The following is an 11,419-nucleotide window of genomic DNA, read 5'->3' on the forward strand; positions in this document are numbered from 1 at the left end:
GAGAGAGAGAGAGAGAGAGAGAGAGAGAGAGAGAGAGAGAGAGAGAGCAATAGCAATAGCGAAAGGAGACTAGAAGCAGGAAAATTTTCGTCGTAAACTAGGAAACACACGTGCATTCAAACAACCTAGATCTTAATCCTTCATTTGTCTCCATGGGTCTGTGTGTTTCTTAGATTCATCTGATATGCGAGAGGAGGTTGTTTGCTGATGTGAAAAGTGTGCGTGGCATATGTGTATTTTAAAAACATTCAATGCTTCGCTCTCTTGGATATTTATTTTTACTTGACTATGATGGCTTTGTTTCTGTTTTCTGTTTTATTTTTCCGGCTTGGTTCTTCTGTTTGCATTTGTTTTAATTTTCTATCCATTTTTTTATTATTATTATTTTTAAAAGCGTGAAGGTCGTTTTCCAACAAAATCAACGTAAACTGCTGTTGAAGCTACAATGTATTTACAACGATAGAATCTAAACCACTTTATTTACCGACAAACTCAAAATGGATTAATTTATGAAAGTGAATTGAAAATCTGCATTGTGTAGATAGGAAACCAGTCGCGCTGAGCATTTGCGTGTGCAGTGTGCGATTAAAATATTCATAAATTGGTTTTAAACTAATGAAATGTTTACGTTGTTATAACATAAACCATATAAACTTAAAGTCAAATGTTAACTCAACAGAATTCTTTATCGTTTGCATTTTTCAGTGTGTTCCTCTCTAGGGGCAGAGCAGTACTAAAATACGACGATCGCTTTATTCCTAACAAATGTAATGCACATCGTACACATGAAATGTCATTGCACTGCTGTTAGAATTTACACAAGTGTGTATTACTGCGGATTAATATGGATTACTACTCACAACATAGAATTACTCTAAACAAAAATTATTATTCTAGTACTGCTCTGCCCCTAGATTCCTCTTTTCAGTTTTTGTCGCGTAGATAGGACACGGCATCTCAGTAACATCACCATAAAACTTCTTTCCGTTAAATAAGAGTACATCTCCCACGCGGTATTATCTCGATTTTACCAATCATTTTTTTGGTGTTGAAATGGGACTTGACGTGAAAAAATTTAAAACGAACTTAATATTTTTATCAATAAACACTTGAAACTCCCAACCTTACTTAAGCACGAACAACATTTTTACAAAGATATACCATAAAGAAAAAAAAACCATTAAAAATGTTATACGTCTTATAATTGACGATTGCCTTTGATGATCAATTACAAAAATTCATTTAGAACAATCAACGCCCACATTCATCCAGATGATTTGGCGAGAAAAAGAGAGAAATAAAGAAAAAAAAACTTCGCTTTATCTTTTAAATGTTAAGTACATCGTTTGTTTTCTTATGCAGCAATTAGATATAGTCAAAATCATCGTGGCATAACTCATACGATTACGGAAGTTTTGCGATTTTCATTTCATTTATAACGATATTTTGGGTGACATTTTTCACTCTTAAATCGAATGGAATAAGCACACCCACACAGCAGCCACCCTGTGTGCAATTTTGTGGAAATAACACAAAATAAAACGTAAACAATGTATCGACTCGCCACATTAAACACAGACTATTTTGAATTATCCTCAAGTTTATTTTCTAATAGAAAAAAAAACATTTATCGATTATCAATATGTGCTCATGTAAACGGCAACTTAAAATTAAGCGTATAATGGACAAGTATGTGAAACTCAAATGGAAATTGATCGAAAAACACTGAGAAGACTAAATATTTTCACACACACATACAAACATGATGTATTCGGGAGCATTAAAAGCATTAAATCTATTGTCTATTTTTAATTTCCCATACATGCAGCAAATTTTACCTGCTACTATCTTCACGCATGCCACAACGTCGTACAAACAATGCACGAACAAAAAAATTCTCAAAACTTTGATTACAAAAGGTAATTGTCGTTTTAAATTGTTGATGAATTGGTGCCGCAAAATTAAATTGGCATTTTAATTGAAAGTACAACCATAAAATACGCACTCGCTTTTAATGATACTGCAGTAAAAAGAGAAATTCCGTTATAATGATACAAAACGAGCACTGGTGGTATTGAAAACACACAAAAATGTTGGATTTAGTGCTCCGTTTGGCAATCAATTTGATGATGCTGTACGGATGGGGCAATTCCATGGTTTTGATTTCCTCAATTTTATCACTCAAATACTTTAAATGTTCGTTCTTCGCTCCGATTAATTGTCGTCATTTCTTAAAATGATGAATCGTGCGTGCGGTTTAACAATACGATATCATTTCATTGAAAAAATTTAGCATTTAAACAAAATTCAAATATACATTGATAATAATGGCCAATTATTATGGATCGAATAGTTCAGGATTTTAATAATTCTTAGAAACATACTCGAACATTTTTGAAATTTAATAATAATGAAGTATGATCTACTTATTAATCATTGAAACTTTTTTCATTCATCATCGAAAAAAAAACGAGAATCAATTGAATCAAATTTCATAAGAAGAAATGTATTTATTTTATTGATACCGTGCCGTGCGGACAAGCACAAACCATACAAAAACACAGTTCCCAATGATTCAGCTTTTATGGATTGCTTGGCAACTTTTATGGTAAAGAAAGGGCAAAATGACAAATCTGTAAAATTGCAACAAAAATCATTGAAATGTCACAAATTCAGTCAATGCGGTAAACCAATTTCATAAATTGCAACAAATTCCATCCTTTTGAATTTTATCCTTTATCATTTACGTTCAAATCATAACAAATGAAAATAAATAAAATAATTCTCATTGGACATTACGATGAAAATGATTATTAATTACATTTTAAAGCGCTTCCAGTGTGAAAATCAACCAAAATGAACTTTTTATTTCCAAGCAAGGCAAATTTGTCGGTTATTTATAAGAAAAACGGCAGCAAAAAATAACTAAAATATTAAACACGATTAATAAATAAGCACCTTTTCCTTTGAATTATCACCAATCAAATTGACATAAATAATTTCGTATTTTTCATCAGATTTTGTACCAATTGATATATTTTGGTTGTTTTGAATATCTTATATTTGCCGTTTGAAATATTTGAATTTCGAAACCAACATTGAAAGCGACCAAACAAAAAAATCACTAAATTCTCTGCTGTATTTGTGATACAATCGCGTTGAACGTCGCGAAAGGACTGATAATATCCCATTCTGATAGCATCGCTATCGAATACAAAAGCTTCTGCTGCCGATGTCTTTACGTGCCATGCATTTTGTTTGGGGGTGTGTTTTTCCTATGTATTTGTATGTTGTTTGTGTGAACAATTTTCCATGTTTGTTCCGTTTGATGATACTAGCACAAGGAGCATTTTATTAAGAAGCTTACCTATCCTGTTTACTATACTTACACCGGACTCACAATAGATGACTCTCACATCGCCCATTAAAAGATATCCATTTGCATAATATTCACACAAATTATATTCGTTACAAACATCAGTGGCTTCCCATCGAAAATAAAACAAATTCAATTCAACTCAACCTACTCAAAGAGTATGACAAAAAAATATATACCAGAACTTAATCGCTTTATTCAATATTTCGATATTTTGCTCATAACAAAATAAAAATGAATCGTTGCATAATTGTATTTAGTATTCTTTTTTAGTTCAGAGTATTTAAATTCTACATCAGAAGCATTTTTCGTAGCTAAATTCAATCGATAAAGTTATTGCATTGCTCTAGTTTATGATAAATTGTTGCACAATTTCGCACAATGTGTGCGATGGCATAAATGGAATGATTGAAGAAAAAACGTTTCTATATTGGAATGCGATTGCTTGGAATGCAATAAATATGTTAAGTCGTTAATTTGCGATAAAAAATATCATATAACGTCTATTCACGATTGATTATGGTGAGCGGTCAAATGACTTATATCGTCACTTGTTTACTTCGAATCTAATGCGATATTATTAGCTGTTGTTGTTGTTGTGTGAATATAAAAATGGCTTAAAGTTCGCCTTGGGCGCCACCTTTTTTAATCACTTTGAGTTTTTCTTCCTTTGGCGGTTCTGGAACGTCAACGACATTTTCATGAATTGGGGCTGGCTTCCTCGAATCGGTTGGTTTGGCTGTTTTTTGCTTTGGAGCATCAGTTGGTTTAGTTGTTGTTTGCTTTGGTGGTGGTGGAGTTGTTGTTGTTGGTTTCGGCGTCGTTGTTGTTGTTGTTGTTGTTGTTGGTTTCGGTGTAGTTGTGGTGGTGGGCTTCGGGGTGGTTGTTGTAACTGGTTTTTTTGTTGTTGTTGTTGTTGTTTCGACTTTGGGTGCCTGTTGTTTTTCAGCATTTTTATAACTTTTTGGCAACTTTACGCGGCCCAAATACTTATTAGCAAACGAACCTAAGTACAAATAGTCACCAGCCTCAAGCACATGCGCAACTCCATGCGCCGATTTATCGAAGCCATGCAATGAACCAATAATTTTACCATTCCAATCGATACGCAAGATAGTTTGACGTGATGGTGACATCGACAACGATTCAAAATGTCCAATTTTGTGAACAATCATTTGTGTATAGAAATTTGAGTAAACCTTTTCAATGAATTTAAATGGTAATTCAATCAAAGCAAGTGTACGTGCCAAAAATTTCCGAACAAGTGGAGCATTTGCAGCTGATTGCCAGAGACCAGGATTTTCATTGTCGATTGACAGAACAAGTGGCACCCAAAGACCATCAGCATCTGGTGTTAAATTATCGGTGGCACCTGGTAAACGATCGATAAATATATCGCTTTGACCAGCCTTCGCACCTTTCAAATAGTAGCGTTTAAGACGTGACGCGGCCGTTTCTGATACAACAACAAAATCTTCATTTGGCGACAATGCGACACCATTTGCAAAGTATAATTCATCCAAAAGCAATTTATTTTGTTTTGTTGCACGAATGTGTTGGAACAAACGACCTGATGGATTGGCGAGTAGCGTGTAAACACCATCATCAAGTTTGAAATCAGATGACGAGTCGGTCCAAAAGATATCGCCCGCTTTCGATACAGCAACTGCATTGAAGATGCTTGCCGGTCGACGAATCTATTGCGTAAACAAACATAAACGAATATTAGTTTAATCAGCATGTTTTGTTGAGTGTCTTTAAAAAAAATACTTTTCCATCCAATATTTCCTCTGGCGAAACCAATTGCGTCTTCTTTCCGCTGGTCAAGTCAACCGACCAAATGCCGTAGTAAGCATCAGCAACAATCAAATTATTTGGGTTAAGAGTATCAAACGCCAAACCCAATGGTCGTCCGCAAATTCTTTCTTCAACGAAGCCCTCTGTATGGATTTTTTTTTTAAATAAGATATTTTTATTTAAATTATAACAACGAGTTATAAATTGAAATGAATTTGAAAAAATTAATGAAAAAAAAAAATCGATTAATTGATATTTACCGCATGGTTTTCCAAATTTAGCCACATGAGTAATATGATCACCATTGATTTTGATCACTTGACCACCATGAACGGTTGTGTAGATTTCGTTGTTACGCATCAACAATGTTTCAGGTCCATGTACTCGACCTTCCAACAATCGTTCTGCATTATCTAACAAATTATTTACTTCTAACGGACCCGTTAAATCTAATGGTTTTGGAATTCTGTGAATTAATCAAATTAATCGTTTGATGAAATGCGATTTGATTAAAAAGAATAAATAAAAGTAGAAAAATGGAGAGAGAAGAATGCGAGATAAAGCGAGTAAGAGCGAAAGAGTGTAAGAAGCAAAATGAATGAAAAAACTGTCACGTTATTGATGGAGTTTTTTTTCTGAATATTAAAAAACATCACAGCTCATTATATGGGTAAGAGAAAAGAGTCGAATCTTATCATATCGGGTATTTGTACACTCAAAAGCATTTCGCAACAAAAAAGGTGTCGTAATGTTTTTTTTGTTGAACACACAATTCACAACATTTAAAATAAGAACGTATCTAAATGAGATTTACCAATAATAAGGAGAATAAACAATCACCGTCTGACATCTGCAGTACTACAAACATTACGCAAATCGTCTGTACATACTAATGGTATTCATTGTGAATAAAATTCAAATGAGCCGGCAACGAAACATTGCACAATTGAATATTGGAGTTTTGTATGATTTCTTCGCCTTGACCAATTAATGAGCACTCGCTTTGTGTAAACTAATTTTATGTTCAATTTTATCACTCTATTCATTTACCAATAATAATATTTTTGTGTGAAATTTCTTCTTCTTCTTCACTTCAAACATTTCTCTGATACCAAAAATGAAACGTGTTTTGATTTGATGTGGCGATGTGACTTTTTTTTATTTCATTCATGTTAATGAGATCATCCAATGTCAACGATAGAACGAAATACACAAAAAAAGCAAAAACAACAACAGTGAAAGCCATTAAATACCAGAATAAAAATTATACCAGAAGATAAATTGAATAAAGAAAAAATTCAATTGCAATTCGACCATGACTGGGTGTAAATATTTCGATGTGACGAAGGTAAAAAAGAAATTAACTTACATAAATGATTGAAAATCGAAGTGCGTCTTAGGCGGCAAACCAGGTAACAATACAACGAGGAAGAATACAATTAGAAAATTTCTAACTAATCGATAAAAACTTTTGCACAGCCCCATATTCCTTTTAATTCGTGCTTCAATAGCTTATCATTAAACACTAATTTTACAAAATCAAAGAAAGCGAAGTCGAAAGTTCTTCTCGGCCGATGGGCTACGAAATACAAAAAAAAATTCCAATACGAATCTATGTGTGTTGTTTTATTTTTCTCTTTTCCTTTCGCTTCAGCGCAAATGTTATACGCGTACGAATAATAAAACGATGAAATACAACGATGATGATGATGATGACGGGCTGCCCAATACGTGTTAGGTGTATAGGTATTGCGGTGTAAAAATGAAAATATTTATATAAACGATGGCTCGTATGTTGTTGTTCTTGTTTTTTTTTTCGACTCTTTCACTTCTTCAACTATATTGCCATTTGATCTTCGACATAATGTAGTGAATGTATTTAATGCGCTCACACGAATCGAATACATTCAAAAAACGACCGAATTTTCAATGGTGTGCGATGTGAAAAGATAAACGCCTCAAATGTATGTGTGAGACTTAATATTTCTTTGTTTTCAGCAATTTATTCTATTATTACATTTTGTTAAATGTAAAATGCTCTTTTTTTGTGTAGTTGTAATTTATTCACAACGCCATTTCCGCCAAATTAAAATATTTTTTCGTTTTTTTTTTAATTAATTCCGTTTAAAATGCAGTAAAACGTTGCCTGTGTGAACCAGACGTAAGACTGGTAAAATGTCAAAATTTACAAATACTACGGTTTTGTGACGTCATTTTTTGTTTGTTATAAAACAGTATTCATTGACAAGACATATGTAAAGTAAAGGGGGAATTGAGCCAACAATTGAAAGAAAAATAAATACAACAATATATTCAGTTATCTCTTCACAAATAATGGCTTCGTTGTTTATGAGATAAAAAAGGGCACAACAGTTTTTCACATAAAACAGTCCACTTCGATTGAGTTTTGTTCGAAATTGTGATTTGATATTTATATATTTATTTATCAAAAAAATAATGTCGTACAATAATTACACGGGTGATATCGTACATTTGAATGTCGGTGGGAAAAAGTGAGTTTCAAATGATATAAATGAAATAGAAATTTGCGCATTAATGTTGTTTATTCATAATTTATGTGTTTTTTTTATCTCCGCTAATAGGTTCTCAACATCGCGACAAACTTTAACCTGTATACCCGATACATTTTTTACAGCATTGCTCAGTGGCCGAATTTCAAGTCTGCGTGACGAGGGTGGAGCCATTTTTATTGACCGTGATCCAACATTATTTGGAATTATTTTAAATTATTTACGCACACGTGATATTGATATCAAACAATGTGATTTAAGAATATTACGACATGAGGCCGAATATTATAACATTTCACCATTGGTACGACGATTGATTTTGTGCGAAGATCTAAATCATTCATCATGTGGCGATGTTTGGTTTTATGCACATTTGACACCGCCCGGTAAGTGTTTCTTCAGTGTGAGTGTTTTAATTTTAAAATGACATGATTAACTATGATTCGACAGTGGTTCCCGGACAAGACATAAGTGAAACGACGACATTGGCAATGACATCAACAACACAAACATCTACTACAATGAGTCAGGCTTCAACATCATCTTCGGTTGAAACAAATGTATCACAAGCATCGGCCACGCCTTGTTCGGCCAATCAAGAACCATTCACGGCTACAGTTGCAACCGCTCCTGTTACTCTAGCATCTGGAAGTATGATTAATGCTCGACCAGGCTCAATGGTTCGCGTTCCAGAAATTGCCAATGGACGTAAGTTTAAAAAAAAATAATCAATAATTATCACCGCAATTTATTACTAAATTGTTTTTGTACATGTTTTTGTTTTCAGGAAGTGTTGTATATTCACATTATCGCCAACGAGACGAATTTGAAGGTCAACGCGATGAATTTGGCCAACGTGAAGAATATAATTTGCAAAGAGACAGTTCGTTTAACAGTATAAATAATGCATCATCATCTCGTCATTCGGGTCATTCGCGTAATTCTTCTTGGGATCTTCGATCGTACAATGGAAACACGGCACAGCGAAATGCCCAAGGATGGAATGCATCGGCACATTCACGAACCGCATCATTAGATATGCGACATTCAAGAAATTCATCGGCTGATCTCAACAAGATAATTCGCAATGATGTTGGCCTCGTTTTTAATCCACATCAACAATCGACCGGTTTCTATGACCCACTTCGTGTACAAATAATCAAGGCACATCATAATTGGATTTCAGCCGCATATCCACACTTTGTCACATGTTATCGTTTGAAAGATTCGTCTGGCTGGCAATTGGTATTCACGTCACCGTACATTGAAGCAACCATTGAACGTTTAGCGATAAAAGTGAATTTTTCGAATGCAAATGAAAAAACTCAAAGCAAAATGGTGGCCATTTCGTATGGCAACCAAATTCGATTGTGGCGCGTATCAGACGATGGAAATAAAAGTGATGTGGGCATATTCAATTTAAATGTTCGTGTTGAATATTTATTTTTTATCGGCAATCAATTGGTGGCACTGTCATCATCTGGTAAAATTGGTGTCTGGCATGCGATGACACAACATTGGCAAATCCAAGATCTATGCCCAATTTTAGCATTTGATACGGCTGGCTCGTTTTTGCTATTAGGATGTAATAATGGCAGCATTTATTATATAGGTATACCTTACAATATCCATTTGTTATATCATCGATTACAAACACAAATCTTATATTTGATTCTATAGATATGCAAAAATTTCCACTGCGAATGAAGGACAATGACTTATTGGTCACTGAATTATACAAAGATCCAACACTTGATCACATTACCGCCATATCTGTGTATTTAACACCAAAAACCACAAGTAAGTATTACGACATTTGCATGGACTTTTTTTATGTCAGACAATTAGCATTCCCATTTTTAAGAATTTTCAAAAATGAAATCGAAATCAGTAATATAAATTAAGCCAAAATACAGTAACTAATCACTTGTTATCATGCCAGCACCGGACAAAACGAAAGAAGGTAAAAATCCCATAAAATTAAAAAAAAAAACACAATTGATTTCAATTTAAAAAAAAAACAATGACATTTCAATAAAAGTTCTTTTTTATACAAGATAAACACACGCATAATAAATGTACAAGTGGCAACGACCGATCTTAATCGATTGGGTTCATTTGGATTTTGTTGTTTCATACAAAAAAAAAAATGTGTCTTTTTTATGTTTTCAATTTTTCGTTAGTTTGATTCTGTATCTTTTCATAATGTTGACAATGTGGATGTGAAACTTCGCTTGAAAAAATTATTATAACCAAAAGCAAAAAAAAAACATTAGAATAAATTAGACATTAGAAGTTCAAGCACGTTAAAGACACATATCTTTATATTTGGTTACGTATGATTGGTGCTGGCATATTTTGTATCTGTTTCGTTTGTTTTTGTTCTTGATTAACTGTCCTTGCTTTAGTTTATTTTTATTCCTTTGGCAATTAGAATTATCCACAAAAAATAACATAATTATGCAAGAAACGTGTTGATGTAGTCGTTCACTAAAAGAATGTCATTTGGTAAATTTTAATTTTTTTCCTTTCGATTTCATTTGAAAACTAAAGGTCTGTGTGGCAATTGGATTGAAATCGCATATGGTACACGCTCTGGCAGTGTACGGGTTATTGTTCAGCATCCAGAAACGGTTGGACATAGTCCACAATTATTCCAAACATTTACTGTTCATCAAAGTCCCGTTACCAAAGTAAAATTGTCGGAAGAGTTTTTGATATCTGTGTGCAGCGAATATAATCATGTGAGAACATGGCGTGTACCACGATTTCGAGGAATGATTTCAACGCAACCCGGCTCTACGCCAGAAGCATCATTCAAGGTAAATCGAAATTATTTTCATATTTACATGTTTGTCATCGATACTGGTGTCACAAGTTCTCAAGAATTGCATGCATTTTCTTATTGTATTTTGTTTAAATAGATTGTTTCGTTGGAATCAACTGACAGTGCGTACAGCTATTCAGCTGGAAATGATTTCGGACCGTTCGGAGAACAAGATGATGAGCAAGTGTTTGTACAAAAAGTAATACCGGAAACAGATCAACTGTATGTCCGTTTGGCATCAAATGGTGATCGCGTCTGTGTAATCAAATCAATTGATGGATCGACCATAACATCGTTTTGTGTACATGAATGTGAAAAATCATCTCGCATGGGATCGATGCCACGGCGTTTCATTCTATCTGGTCACAGTAATGGAGCCATTCAAATGTGGGATCTAACCACAGCTTTAGAATTTATTCAAAAGAAAGAATCAGCAGGTAATATACATTTTTCAGACTTTTAGCGTTCATTTTTCGTCTACGCGGTGAGAAATGTGTGTTTAACAAAATGCCAAAATTTCTATAAACAGTTCAATCGGTTGGAGGTGGACCAACGCCAGAAGAACTAATTCAATTGTTGGATCAATGCGACATCAGCAATAGTCTATGCTCAACACCGTGTATGTCACCTTGCCTCTCTTCCATGTCATCCAACACAATAACTAGGCTAAAGGCATCGAACGTTGCATTTTTAAATCAAGTTCACAACACTGAGTAATTCAAAGCAATTTAATACATAATTTGTTAATTCTTGCGATCAAAGTATTATTTTCTTTATTTGAGAGGGCCAATGATCACCACCGAACAATATAGCAACACTTATACTTTTGAGTTTTGTTCGTATTTTACCAGTTGTATTCGAATTAATTATATTTTATATTTTATGTGA

At 33.8% G+C, this 11,419-nt stretch overlaps 3 protein-coding genes across 5 annotated transcripts in view; 1 reads left to right on the top strand and 2 right to left on the bottom strand.

The window, feature by feature from the left end:
- LOC116337694 overlaps positions 1-3,156 on the bottom strand; it is a 95,737-nt gene extending 92,581 nt beyond the window's left edge. The window contains exon 1 of one of the 2 annotated variants that reach the window (XM_031762467.1): positions 2,959-3,156. The gene's annotated coding sequence lies outside the window, so the exon portion shown is untranslated. Of the gene's footprint in view, positions 1-2,821 lie in introns of both variants that reach the window. The other variant, XM_031762466.1, reaches the window with a different exon arrangement.
- Positions 3,157-3,969: 813 nt separating this feature from the next.
- LOC116337696 (adipocyte plasma membrane-associated protein) lies at positions 3,970-7,034 on the bottom strand. Its single transcript, XM_031762471.1, has 4 exons — positions 6,543-7,034; positions 5,434-5,639; positions 5,147-5,316; positions 3,970-5,073 (listed from the first exon to the last, which is right to left on the bottom strand). The coding sequence occupies exons 1-4, from the start codon at positions 6,656-6,658 to the stop codon at positions 3,994-3,996; spliced, it is 1,572 nt and encodes a 523-aa protein (XP_031618331.1). The 5' UTR covers positions 6,659-7,034; the 3' UTR covers positions 3,970-3,993.
- Positions 7,035-7,309: 275 nt separating this feature from the next.
- On the top strand, positions 7,310-11,292 carry LOC116337695 (SH3KBP1-binding protein 1). Of its 2 annotated transcripts, XM_031762469.1 has the most exons (9): positions 7,310-7,686; positions 7,777-8,090; positions 8,155-8,412; positions 8,492-9,316; positions 9,385-9,504; positions 9,647-9,667; positions 10,258-10,526; positions 10,629-10,968; positions 11,061-11,292. In XM_031762469.1, exons 1-9 carry the CDS (start codon positions 7,631-7,633, stop codon positions 11,246-11,248), a joined length of 2,391 nt encoding a protein of 796 aa, XP_031618329.1. In that variant the 5' UTR covers positions 7,310-7,630; the 3' UTR covers positions 11,249-11,292. The 2 variants fall into 2 exon arrangements, with proteins under 2 accessions (XP_031618329.1, XP_031618330.1); XM_031762470.1 differs by lacking the exon at positions 9,647-9,667 and having other exon boundaries at positions 7,311-7,686.
- Positions 11,293-11,419: the final 127 nt, after the last annotated feature.

The sequence above is a fragment of the Contarinia nasturtii genome, unplaced genomic scaffold, assembly GCF_009176525.2.
Source record: "Contarinia nasturtii isolate CC-2019 unplaced genomic scaffold, AAFC_CNas_1.1 Cnas_scaffold_285, whole genome shotgun sequence".
In the NCBI taxonomy this organism is placed as follows: domain Eukaryota; kingdom Metazoa; phylum Arthropoda; class Insecta; order Diptera; family Cecidomyiidae; genus Contarinia; species Contarinia nasturtii.

Excerpts from the sequence above, each read along its gene's own strand:
- LOC116337696 (XM_031762471.1), bottom strand. The coding sequence starts at position 6,658 with ATGGGGCTGTGCAAAAGTTTTTATCGATTAGTTAGAAATTTTCTAATT. Across the intron at positions 5,317-5,433 it reads TAAATTTGGAAAACCATGCG|AGGGCTTCGTTGAAGAAAGA; the intron begins GTAAATATCAAT and ends AAATCCATACAG. Across the intron at positions 5,074-5,146 it reads AGGAAATATTGGATGGAAAA|ATTCGTCGACCGGCAAGCAT; the intron begins GTATTTTTTTTA and ends TTTACGCAATAG.
- LOC116337695 (XM_031762469.1), top strand. The coding sequence starts at position 7,631 with ATGTCGTACAATAATTACACGGGTGATATCGTACATTTGAATGTCGGT. Across the intron at positions 8,413-8,491 it reads TCCAGAAATTGCCAATGGAC|GAAGTGTTGTATATTCACAT; the intron begins GTAAGTTTAAAA and ends TTTTGTTTTCAG. Across the intron at positions 10,969-11,060 it reads TCAAAAGAAAGAATCAGCAG|TTCAATCGGTTGGAGGTGGA; the intron begins GTAATATACATT and ends TTCTATAAACAG.